Genomic DNA, 13,915 nt, shown 5'->3' with positions numbered 1-13,915 from the left:
GGTGTAGGCCAGTGAGCCTTTATTACACAGTTTATGAAGGTATAAGGGAAAGCCCACCAAAGTTGCGAGTCGGTTAGATTCTGACAGCTCCGGTGTTTATTTGGAATGGCTCGGTTGGATCGGTGAAAGCCCTACTTCCACAGAAGAGATAGACATTTGCTTAGCACCTCTAACTTTGATAAAAACACATCCTAGCGTCTACTAGTGTCATCACATCACGCCAATGCTAACAAATGGCTTTATATTCCAGAATAAACTATTCTAATTGATAATTAGGTAGTTAGTCATTTTTACAAGCTATGGTACATATGCTATAATAAGAGGTGGAAGCAAGTCTCTCATGTGTAAGTCAGGACTCACAATTAAGTTTCTTAAATTCTTCAGCAAGTCCCAAGTCACTGTGGTAAGACTCAAGCAAGTCAAGTTCTTGCTCAGGTGAAGCAAGAGACAAGTCAAGTCATATTTACAGCACATCACATTAAACAATCAATGATTCAAGGAACTTTATTGGCATACCAGCACACAAGAGACACATCCGATGGCATGAAATGTAGTACACATGAATGATAGTATGTACATAATTATTGAAATAGAGTAGGTTATAAATAATAACATAGGCTAATAGGAATAGATTATAAATATAATATAATACATGGAAAAACAGGATAGTTTGTGATCCTGTTGTGCAAATAAGATGTAAAAACAATGACTGTAAACCAAATAAAAGCCCAGTTCAGCACAGTTTGGATATGTGTGCAAGTTAAGTGTTCCTGGTGCAGAAAAAAAAAGTATGGCCACTCAGTCAACATTGACAACAACATGACAATATATTCTGTAACAATGTAAACATTTAAAACTTTTAACATTTAACAAAATTAAAAGTAGCTTATTTGCTTTTTAATGTGCAAATATAAAAGTAAACATCCAGTGCAAATCTTAATATTCTGCAATAGTATAAGCATTTCAAACGTAAAAGTATTGCTTATTTTGCTTTAAAATGTGCAAAAATAAAGATAAACATCCAATACAAAAAAGTGCAAAACGAAATATTCTGTAACAGTGTAAACATTTCAACAAAAGTAAAAGTATTGCTTATTTTGCTAAATAACACAACAATCATAGTATGATTAAAGTGAAAGTTAATTGTTTGTTTGTACATAGTATATGTAACTGTTAATGTTGTAAAAGGTATTTGCACAACTAATTAACGTTAGCATTAAAGAAGAGCGCGTCTTTGTAAATACTGAACAGGCACGCCAAACGCGCCTCTCAGAGCGAAACAGTGTTTTAGTTTATGAATTTACAACGCAGATACTAATGACACATTCATGTTTTTGTGTAATGATGACAACGTATACTCACGCGGACGATTGACTAGTTGATGGTGATGGCAAGAACGCTGTCGGGTGTTTTCTTTTCAAATGTTCGTTCATAGCCGTTGTGCTGCTATGATAGGCCATTTCCGCTCGACACAGTGTGCATACAACAACTGTCAAGTGTTTTGCTTTTTTCGCTGTGCTTATCCCACACTTGAAGGGATGTACCAATGCTGAATGTGGCTTCTGAATTTCACTCAAAAGACCAGACCGTAGTTACTTTTTCCTTTTATTTTCCTTTAGTTTGCAACAGTTTTTCCAACGAAGAAACAGCTTCTTTTTTCTTCTTTAGTCTTTTTAGCAGTCTTTAGCAGTGTTAGTAGACTTTAGAAGACTTTAGTTTCTTTAGCTGTCATTAGCTGTCTTTAGTAGCCTTTAGTAGCCTTTAGCTTCTTTAGTAGCCTTTAGCTTCTTTAGTAGCCTTTAGCTTCTTTAGTAGGTGAAAAACCTTTAAGGACAAAACACCACAAGATTAACATGCTGTAAAAAATCAATCAATTATCAATCCCATAATTTACAATTATTAATTAGGCTATCAAACTCTTAACCATTAAACAAGTGCAAGACAATGGACACATCTTTTCCCTTTAAGTTAAAACAGATTTTAAATAAATTGTCTCAACATAAATGCACCAAGATACATATAAAATACATTTAAACACCAAAAACACAATAGATAAATGCAGCAGAAAACCCAATATGCAAATACATAAATACCTAACCAATTAACCACCTATTTAGATACATATTTAAAATCCATATTCAATATAAATATATTATTAATTTAGCAGTGAAACACTCAATCTTAAACGCTGTCTACTGGTAGAAAAATGCCCCTTTTTCTATGCCCTCACCAGCAGCCAATGATCCAACACAGTTAAATCCAACACTTTTAAGTTGAGCGACTTCACCCTCCTGATGAAGCAAACTGCTCCAACATTTATCAAACTAAGCAAAGAATATCAACACTTCCTTACTAAACAACAGTTACACAAAACACTGTGTGTATTTAGCCTCCAGACTAAGCACGCTACATGCACACAACTCCCCCGCACCCCCCATCTCACCAGCGCAACAGGTGCGCCACACCCACAAAGAGAAATAAAGAGAAATCTTACCGGCTGTCCGTTCAGCTTTTGGTTTTGGTACACTTTTGGCACAACTCTGGGTTATCTGTAATGAACTAAACGTTTTTCCACTCTGCGCTGGCGTCTTTTGTACTCCTTGATTTGACAAAGCTGTCTAATTACCGGGCTCGCGCACCAGCAGATGATACGGGAGTGCGCCGCGTTATACCTGCGCGTGAAAGTAAACTGATCGGCTCTGATCATATAAGCCGACTGGCCGAAATAATGCCGAATTATATACATTTCCTGGGGTTGCCTAGGTGAATAGGGATGCGGATGTGCTCTAAGATAAAATATAATTTTATTAAGTGGGGTTTGGCTGGTTGCTAAGCAGCCACGGTTGCGAGCTCGCGCGTCAGCTGACGAGACAGCTGTTTGCCGCTACAACATTATAAGGCCGTTTATTGAAATACTCCCACACTTTTGACGACTTTTGGCGTGCTTTTTTCCCCTCGCTCGCACCACTCGCATTGTCTGCTTTGCGCTCCGCCATGACGGTAGTGTGATGTAAATATGCGACGCGTCGACACACAAAAACGGCGTCGACGTATTTACGTAACCGATGACGTCGACGCGTCGTTTCAGCCTTAATTGACACACTTCCCTCTGTTTGGCAAATAGGACGCGCACCTGTTGACATTAACCCTCAAAGTGTTTTATATGCCAGCGCTACATCGTAGACGGGCCTGCTGCATTATTTGTGGATGTCTTAGTGTTGTGCATAGTTTTGCATTGCTTGGTGTTGTGTGCAAGTGTTCGCCTGTCTTTTGCCCTGGCTGACTGCTTTGCTACTGCTTTGGACAATTAAATAACATTTTACCTGAACATAACACAAATATTGTTAACAAAGTCACTTTGAGACACTTGTGATTTAGGGCTATATAAATAAACATTGATTGATTGATTGAAAGTCAATACTCTTCACTCTTTTTTTAGACTGCTTTACAATGTGAGATAATAGCCTGCTATGTTTGTATTATTTTTTGGAATTTTTGCCTATCGTTCACATTCATTACGAAAGACATGACAGATGGATTTTTGTTAATGTATTCCACATCGAGAGGAGCCAGATGAGGTGGTTCGGGCATCTGGTCTGGATGCCACCAGAACGCCTCCCTGGGGAGGTGTTTAGGGCACGTCCGACCGGCAGGAGGCCACGGGAAAGACCCAGGACATGTTGGGAAGACTATTGATTGAGAATTCATTGATTGATTGAGACTTTTATTAGTAGATTGCACAGTACAGTACATATCCCGTACAATTGACCACTAAATGGTAATACCTGAATAAGTTTTTCAACTTGTTTAAGTCGAGGTCCAAGTTAATCAATTCATGGTAATTTTTTGTCTCCCGGCTGGCCTAGGAATGCCTCGGGATCCCCCGGGAGGAGCTAGAGGAAGTGGCTGGGGAGAGGGAAGTCAGGGCTTCTCTGCTTAGGCTGCTGTCCCCGCGACCCGACCTCGGATAAGCGGAGGCAAATGGATGGATGGATGGTATTCTAAACATTAAATAAGTTAGATCAAAAGTCCGCTTACAAGGAGCCTATGGGAGCTGTTCAATTCTGCCTATGAAACCCCCAAAAAAACATCCAAACACCTATATTAGGGTTTTATATACATGATGTAGGGATATATGTAATGTAGTAACAGGCACATTTATAATTACATTTAATATTTACTTGTGTTGATGATTTTAATCATACGCAGCGCATTAATTTCAAAAACACATTACGTTTGCTTTTTTTTTTTTTCTTCATCATTGATTATTGCTCACTGCAGACTTCATGAGAGCCAAGAAACATAATCAAACATCACCTACTGTGCAAGGTCTGCTGTCATTAGGATGCCGACTGCTAGGATGTTCATATAGTCCGGTTTAGATGAAAAATGTCTCATAATCCCCGCAAAGAAACGGTGTGAGGGGGAACAAGCGCTTTTTGTGTCGTCCTTGCCAGTTCCAGGTCCTAAATGGCTGTCAAAGTGTCCAAACTTGTCGAATTATCTCCTCAGCCATCTACTTTTCAGGTGAGGGGCATGATTTATGATCTACAATAAACTCACAGGGAGCATGGAAGCAGACCACTCGATAATGTAAACATAGGGACACACGGAAGTGATCACGTTGACTGTGGTGAATCACGGCGCCGCTATAAATAGTTTGTCTGCGTTAGCGCTTATAATCACAATACCACTAATACTTTTTGAATGGTTATTTATCAGATTTTATGGGCAGAGTTGTAAAGCTCCCATTGGCTCCGCTGTAAGCTGACTTTTATTTACATTTGTTTAATAATTAGAATGCATTTTTTTTTAAATCCATCCGTCGGCAGATTTTTCATAATGATTGTGAACGATGGGCAAAATTCCCAAAAAAGTGCAGTTCCCCTTTAACACAACATACTTGCAGTTTTAAAATTACTAAAATAAAGCAAAAGAAATCGGTGGTGAGGTAATTTTATGGTAATCAAATATCGGTGCCATTTTTAAACTGGAATTTCATATACCATTCAGAAGATAACTGCTTCAGTAGAAAGAACAACAATCAGAGTGCTTCCTAGCCCTTTTTGGCCAATGTCACGAGTTGATGTAATTACACTTGGGAAACTTCTCTATCCACAGGGAAGTTTTTCAGGAAAATAGACACTCTTGCCAACAGGAAGTTGATGTCTAAATAAATCCCTTCCCCCGCCCTGCTTGCTTGGCCTTTTTAAACCGTTACACAGACGGGAACCTTGAAGAAAAAGCTTTAAACACACAAAACAAAGGCCCAGCTTGGCCTCGCTTAGCACCGCAGTGGTCTGGGCCCGACAACCTCGGTCGGCCGTCTTACACAGACTGCTGTTTTTACTTTAGTGAGGTCGAGCCTGTCCTGGGAGGCCATTCTGCAAACCAATGTGATAAGTCATTGTGCTTGGTGCACTTGTGGTTTACTCATTCTGTGCTTGGGTGTTTAAGTTGGTCTACATTATGTCTGAAGGGTCAGTCGAGTTTACTAAACTGCGATCTGGCTGAATGAGACGGCTGCCTCAGCTCTTTATTTTTCTTCCACCTCTTCTAAATTTTTCAGTTTTTATACACATCCGTTTATCCTTCATCTATACTAGATTGCATGGTTAAGAATGTGTATAGCAAATCCGAGCAGACTTTGGGCAAGAAACAGTAAACACATTGTCGATCAATAAATAGGCCAATAAAAATGTTTTCCATTCAATCATTTTCTTGCTTTATGGTTTTGCTTTTTAGCCCCACTGGCAAATGCTCAGTCCCCTGTGGGTTCAAGTCTTTTAGTTTAAATGTGATTCAAGAAGGGGTCGATTTGGATTGTTTTTTTGTTTGTTTATTTTGTACCAGATCTTTGACATCCTTCCCTGTGCCCTCTGTGCCACCCCTGACTAAGCCAAGGGCTGGCTCTCTCAGTGGTGGCGGTGACACCACAGCCTTAATGACAGGGCACTAGAGCGCTGCGTCCGCCTCGCCCTGCCGCCTCACCTGCTACACACTCACCAGTTTACATACTGCCACAGAAATGGCACTTGTATGTCTGTGTGTGTGTATAGTTAGAATAATGTTGCTAACACTATTACTAACTGGATGGTTTTACTTAGACTGGCCATTATGCCGATGTCTCAGCATCCTTATTTGAACACACTTGTCACGCTACTGCCATGCTGCTCTCATGCTGGAAATACTCGCTGCTCACTGGCCAAAAACTAAGTGGTATATCTAAAACAAGCCTGTTGACAGTGTTAGAGCCTTAGTTTTCATGCCAAATAGAGAAAAGGCTAAAGTGGAGCTGCAGTTCTTTAGTGGAAAAACAACTTCTTATTTCCCTGTTATGTTTGCTTTTAGTTTGCTGTTACCACTGCTTTGAGAACGCTATGTCAGCATTTGATTGATCTTTATGGGATTAAATAATTTACAGTCGTGGAGATTGGCGTGGGAAAATTGTTTTGGTATATTTTGTTAATAACTTGATGTTTTGATGTTTAAAGAGTTGGTTTCATGATTAATTTAAACATTTCTTTTTTGTTTTAATCAATCAAGCATTTGGAGGGAATCTGGTAGTGTTGATCGCAGCTTCAGGTTGTATTCCGACATTCGACAGTTTCTAAAGGAATCACTATCATTTTGAATTTTTCTACTGAGTGTCTGAGTGGCACGATTAAACCGCGTTCTCAATGTAAATTTTTTTCATACTCGACCTCCTTCGAAAGATTCACATCACTTTCCCTTACAGCGAGCTTTAACTGTTAAAACTGGTAAATGGCATTAAGAGTAATGTAATTCATTTAAATAACAGAACACGTATTGTGTTGCTTATCATAATCATGAGTATTTTATCAATTATCTTGACACAATTGTACAGGTTGGGTCGGGGGACGGCGTAGCTCGGTTGGTAGAGCAGCCGAGCCAGCAACTGGAGGGTTTTTGGTTCAATCCCCAGCTTACGCCATCCTAGTCACATCTGTTGTGTCCTTGAGCAAGACACTGATGGGTCGTGATTATGGGTGAATGTGGAAATAGTGTCAAAGTGCTTTACCCATTTACCATTACATTGTAACCAGTGAAAAATATGTGAGGCTACACAATGATTCGAAGTTTCCTTTTACTTTATGCTGAAAAATCGAGTATATCTCAAACTCAATAAGTTCAAGACATCTACTGTGAAAATAAACTAACTGAAATATTTTTAGCATGGAGATATGTTCATTTTTTGGTCAGCCTCCTCTGGAACCAAGAAGTTTTTTGACAACATTTTCCCAGTCTGCATGCATGCAGGAATCTGTTCAGTACCTGTACTCAAAATTATCAGCTTGTGTTTCATTTCATATTTCAACACAGATTCTCTCGCTGTTGCAGGTGAAAGGGGTTGGCTTGTATTTCCGTCAGCAACTCCTGCAGTCCCGTCATCGTGGCGCCTTTGAACTGGCATATGTGGGCTTTGTCCGCCTCACTGACATGCTATGCAGGTATGTGTTAACATACAGTGTGTCCTGTTGAAAGGTAATACTGCTCAGTGGCTGTGGACATTATACTGCACATCGCAAGGATAACTGTAATTAAGCCAGTACGGCATCCTCTCCTATCACTCTTCATGATGAGTTTGACACTGTTTATGTGGAGGCCTGGTTGGCATGACATTTAGTTTACCTTTGCTTTTTTAAAGGCTTGCTCCTTTTTTCCTGGAGTCATGCAAGATTGTAGGCTGTCATGAAAGGTTGTCTTCTTTGTTGTAGGTTTAATTGGTAAAATAAGGGATGCTCACGAAGTAGTATGGTTCAGTTCAATATTCCTTTTAATTACATTGAAATAGAATTGCTCAATAAAGATGATAAACAATACTAAATATATAAGTATGGCCCACTATAGAGCTTTCAATACGATCGTCATATCGTGATGATGTATTTTGATGACAAATCCTAATTGTGTTCCTTTAATTCGACAGTGACAAGCAAACTAGCCGCTACTGTCCCTCCACAGTGTGATGCAACTTCTAAGTCAGTAATCCTTGCCTCCATGGCGGCAAATAAAGTAACATTATCGCTGGAGAATGAGGGCGAGCTAACCATGAGACACTACACACTCTAGGATGATAAAAAAAAGCAGAACTAACCGCTAAGAAAGAGAAAAATGTAAACTGGGGTTGGTGAATCCATGCAAATATTGGCAACAACAACTATACTATCAATGTATAGTTGATACTACAGTGATTAGATCGATATTTCTTATCACAAAAGTTTTTTTTCTTTTCACTTTTTTGATTGTTTACTTTTACTCATTAAGGGCAAAAACCAAAGTATTTAAATCAGAGCCAATAAAGTTTTTTTTTTGTTTTTTTTTTTCATACTATTGACTTTGTTATAAAGGTCATTAGGAAATAAATAAAATAATAATTTCCATAAAATAATAATAATCCATCCATCCATCCATTTTCTACCGCTTGTCCCTTTTATAAATACATACAAATAAATAGTATTATATTTAAAGTACCAATATCAGCATTGGTATGGCCGATGGAGTAGTAGTGCTTGTAGGTAATGCATGCTGCTTCTGCTTGCTACTTTCTGCTTTCAGCTACCGCCACCGGCTAGCCCCTTTTTTTACAGGTACATAGCATTTCCACTGCCAAGACCCGTACATGCCTCCTTTTTGCCACACACGGTAACTGACATCCTCGCGCTTCCAGGCTAAGTTGTACAGGATCTCAGAACAGCAGGGGGCCCTAAAGATGCGGCATGCAGGCCCACCGGTATGTGGACGTGCCCTGCTACCTGTCAACCTCTGCCCCAGCTTTGGACAAATAGTGAAGACCTCCACGGCAGACCAAGTGGGGTATGCAGGTCCAGGATTGACCACAAGGACCAAAAAGGAGGGCAGTCATACTAGACCCCGAGTGACGGCAGATGATGATGATGATGGTATGGCCAATACTTGCCCTGTAACCACTTGGTAATCGATCACTTAACAAATTTGTAGTATCGCCCAAAACTAATGTAAATTATCCAAACAACAGAAAAATAAGTGGTTATTATATTTTAACAGAAGTGTAGACTTCACACTTTTAGCAGCAACCCTGCAGTTACAATGGGATGTGATGTTGTGAAGCTAATACTACAAAACATATTTAATAAGGAATTGATATGCCACAAGTCAGTTCAGCCATTATGCAGGTTACTGAAGAGCAAATCCGGCAGAATTTAGAAAAGAAGGCACTGACAACAGCAGATGTCTCGGCAGCAGTGATGAAGAACTGGAGCTGTCCGTGCTGATTGGTGCTGACTACAATTGGAAAATAGTTTCTGACAAATGGGAAAGGTTTTCTTGCCATAGAAACCTTATTTGGCTGGACAGTACAAGGGCCAGTGTCCATGGCAAGCATTAATGAAGCTTCATGCATGAAGATCTGCATCGATGAGGCTAAACAAGTTTCAGAACTGCTGTGCGCATTCTGGGAAATAGAATAGATTGGCATCTCCAACAAAGGTGATGAACAAGCAGATGACATTGAGGCTCAACAGATCAGTCAGTTACAAAAAGAGGGGATATAATGTGAATTTGCCATAAAAAAGAGACTCACCGGGAGTTCCAGGCAACCAGAATTGTCCGATTTTAAAAGCTTTGAAGGTTTAAAAAGGAAACTGAAAACAGATGAGATGCTATTCAAAGGCTATAGGAATGTAATAGACAATTACATTCAACAAGGAACATGTGAAAGTGTCTCAGAGACCAAATACATGGAGGAAGCTGGAAAAAACAATGTCGAGTACTACTTGCCCCACCATGCTGTGATCCGAGAGGACAAGGTACCAACCAAGTTGAGAGTTCTTTTTGATGCCTCTGCACATTAAAATGGCTGCCCATTGCGCAATGATTGTCTGCTCACTGGACCAAACCTAAATCCAGACCGCCTTGCCATTCCTGTCAGGTTCATGCTGCATCCTATCACTTTCATGACAGACATTACCAAGGCTTTCCTTCAGATTTCAACTGCAGAAGAGGACAGAGACGCTTTGAGGTTATTGTGGCTCACTGGACCCCCTGACACGGAGCAAACAAAACTGTGCTCGATGAGAATGACTCGTGTCATCCAGCTCATTTTTGCTTGCAGCCACAATTGGACATCACCTGGAGAAATACCAGCCAAGTCACCCACAGGTTGCTAACACAATCAAAGACGGTTTTGTTGCATGCTCAAAATATGTTGAAAAAATGTGCTGAACAGAGGTCCCAAGGAAATCATGTCAACCACAGGCATGAGTCTTTGTAAATGGACAGCAAATTTCCCTGGTACTGAAGGCCAAATGGCAGGGTAGTGACTTTGACTTTACAGTAGAACCTGAAGCACATGACTGTTAAAGGTGCTTGGACTCGTGTGGAGGCCGGAGACTGACAACGTTGTCTTCAGCCTAAAACACCTCATGAACATTTTCAAAGACAAGGAAAATACAAAAAGAAGCGTTTTGCGGTCATCAGCCAGGAGGCTTCTTGCCCCCATTCAGGATAATAGTGAAGTGCAGTTAAAATATGTGGCTAATAGAGTAATTTCCATGTCTATTCATTCATTGGCTTAATTGCATTGTTAAATGTAGTGACATAGTATGGCCACGTGTTGCTAATGCAGCTATTCTAGTCAGAAGAGCGAAGAATAAGAAGCGTAGAGAAGTCTTGAAAAAACTTTTTTTGCGCTTGTAGATAAACACACTGTGAGCACGAAATAAAAAGAACAAGACTTCTCGTTTGACCTTTAATCAGCACAGTTACGGCTAATCTCCCAAAGACACCCCAACAAAGGGTGGATAAAGGAGGCATGAGGTTGGATTTGTTTTAACATAAAGGAAATAACACTACAAGAAGTAATGAACTGAACCAAACTGTACCACTTGGTGGAAATCAGGGTTGTCACTGTACGCTATAATGATGTACAGTGCATACCTTGATTTTTTTAATCACAATTCGGTTCATTTTTGATACAGTCAGGGAACACAATACAAAACATAAAACTGCTTGGCTTTTGTGTCACGGTTTTATTGATCTTTTAAATGAAAGATACAAAACTGCAACTGACGAGCAGGCAAATCTCTAATAAATACAACAAATCTAAAACGCACTATAACCCTTAGAGGTAAACTTTATTTTTAGCTTCTTTAAATTTTTGTCCATCTGTTAAAAGTTTCACTATTTTTTGCATAACTTTCTGTTCTCCAACAAGGAGCTAAAAGGCAAAAGTCACAAAGTAAAATCAGTTCCAAGTTGTAGCTGCGTTCTCCATTTCTACCGAGCAAATCTTTTGTCTAATCCACTTGACATGGTCCATTGACGTATCTCACTAGGAAGGCAATGTGTTCTCAAGGATATTGATCAATAAGCTTATTTTATATGAAAAATCCTTAAATGTCTTTAACCTTATCTTTATTTTTTGAACTACCAAATAGATCATGTTGAGCAGAGACTCTTTTTTTTTTCTTTTACAAATACAGTTGTATTTTAAGTTTTGTTGAGGAACTACCAAAGCAATTACTCATATGCTCACTATTCACCCTCACTATTTTTGTTTTTGTGAGGAATATCTAAGAAATAAAAAAAAGTAATTATGTTTTCTCTGAATTGTGGCTTTACTTGTGGAAAAAACTCTTTAGATCTGCGACAGGTGAGAAGATTTAGGAACTGTGTACCTTCCGCTCATTCAAATAAAACCAACACTAAAAAAAACAACTTGTTTTTCAATATTTTTTCTTCCGACCCAAAATGAAAAAAAACAAATATAGAATAGTTTTTCAAATTTTAGATTTTGTGCACAATTGGAAAATTGACATAACGGATAACGGACATTTTGACTTATTTGAAAATCCATTTCAGACACAATGTATGGAAGTAGATGTCCTTGGACTTGGCCTGCAAGTAAAAAAACGTACCGGACCGAAGGACTCTAAATCAAGTTGAAGTTATAGAATGTCGTTATTTTCACCTAGCCAAACATTGAAAATGTAGTTTAGTGCATCCGTATCGCTTCCCTTTTTCCACATTTTATGTTACAGCCATATTCCAAAATAGAATAAAAAAAATATTTTTCCTCAAAATTCTACACACAATACCCAGTAATAATGTGAATACGCTTTATTGTTTGTTTGTTTTTAAGAAATGTTTGCAAATGTATTAAATAAAGAACAAGAAATCACATGTTCATAAGTATTCACACCCTTTGCCATGAAGCTCAAAAGTGAGCTCAGGGGCATCCTCTTTAAGATGTTCCTACTGGAGTCCACTTGTGTTAAATTCAGTTTGTTGGACGTGATTTGGACTGGCGCACACCTGGCTATATATAAGGTCCCACACTTGACAGTGCATGGCAGAGCACAGACCAAGCATGAAGTCGAAAGAATTGTCTGTAGACCTCTGAGGCAGGATTGTCTCGAGACACAAATCTGGGGAAAGTAACAGAAAAATATCTGCTGCCTTGAAGGTCTCAATAATCACAGAGGCCTCCATCATCCATAAATGGACAACATTTGGAACCATCAGGACTTTTTCTAAAGCTGGCCGGCCATCTAAACTGAGCAATTGGAGGAGATAGACCCTAGTCAGGGAGGTAACCAAGAACCTGATAGTCACTCTGTCAGAGCTACAGCATTGGAGAGTGGAAAACCTTCCAGAAGGACAACCATCTTTGCAGCAATCCACCAGTCAGGCCTGTATGGCCGGAGGGCCGGAGGGAAGACGGAGGGAAGCTGTTCCTTTGTAAAAGTGCGCCAAAATGCAACTAAAAGACTCTGAGAAACAAAATTCTCTGGTCTGATGAGACAAGCATTATGTCTGTAGGAAACCAAGCACGGCTCATAACCAGGCCAATACCATCCCTAAAGTGAAGCACGGTGGTGGCAGCATCATGCTGTGGGGATGTTTTTCAGCAACAGAAACTAGGAAACTAGTCAGGATAGAAGGAAAGATAAACGCAACAATTTACAGAGACATCCTCGATGAAAACCAATGCGTCTCTTCCAACCTGATGGAGTTTGAGAGGTGCTGCAAAGAGGAATTGGCGAAACTGGCCAAAGATAGGTGTGCCTAGCTTGTGGCATCGTATTCAAAAAGACTCAAGGCTCTAACTGCTGCCAAACGTGCATTAACAAAGTATTGCTCAGTGGCTGTGAATACTTATGTACTCGTGAATTCTTAGTTTTTTATTTTTGATAAAATGCAAAAACCTCTAAAAAGAAATGGACAATAATGATTAGTTAAGTCAGGATTTTTTAATCTTGTCATCATGATGAGCGAGTTAACAAAATGGTGGGCTCAGCAGCAAATAACTAATCACATGGATTTGCTTCTTACGGTTTAGGTCACTCATGAAAATAATTTAATCAAGAATAAAATGATTGAACTTTTTGGAGGAAACACTGTTACAGTTGCAAAATGCAAGAAAGAAGGCTGGTAGAAAATAACACAATACGTTAATTACTAATCCTTTACATCATTCATAAACACATCAACAGCATTACTGTGTTGATGTGTTTTTAGTGTCTACAAAAGCGCTCTACTAATCCTTTATCATTATTACATACACATACAGTATATACAGTGTACTGCAAGACTACTCTTTTAATGGTGTAGTTTAGTTTTATGCTTTTCAATTTGAAGGAAGCGATTATTGAAAAGAAAAGTTATTTCCTGTTTTTGGTGTTAATTTTATACTGAAAAACAAATGAAAGTTAAGGTACGCAGACAGAACAGTATTTTGTATTAGCCAGTCAATTTTGTTTTCTTCTTGTTGTATTCCATCAGATAAATGCTACAGTATTTTATAATGAGGGTGAAATTCAAGTGGTTGTGTGATGTGTGTGTTTTCTTGGCCCTTGTGGAAGTATGCATGTGTTTCAGGAAGGGAAGAGCAGTGTGTGGCCGGTATGCAGCGTGT

The 13,915-nt window shown here is 39.2% G+C and overlaps 1 protein-coding gene across 2 annotated transcripts in view; it reads left to right on the top strand.

Annotated features, from left to right (window-relative positions):
• thada (THADA armadillo repeat containing) overlaps positions 1-13,915 on the top strand; it is a 198,071-nt gene that overhangs the window by 32,621 nt on the left and 151,535 nt on the right. For both annotated transcript variants that reach the window (XM_061962999.2, XM_061963008.2), the window contains exon 22: positions 7,363-7,472. In XM_061962999.2, the coding sequence (XP_061818983.2) occupies positions 7,363-7,472 (110 nt within the window). The remainder of the gene's footprint in view (positions 1-7,362; positions 7,473-13,915) is intronic.

This window comes from Nerophis lumbriciformis, linkage group LG02, assembly GCF_033978685.3.
Source record: "Nerophis lumbriciformis linkage group LG02, RoL_Nlum_v2.1, whole genome shotgun sequence".
Classification (NCBI taxonomy): domain Eukaryota; kingdom Metazoa; phylum Chordata; class Actinopteri; order Syngnathiformes; family Syngnathidae; genus Nerophis; species Nerophis lumbriciformis.
The sequence above is the reverse complement of the archived record's forward strand: the minus strand, read 5'-3'. Positions and strand labels throughout refer to the sequence as shown.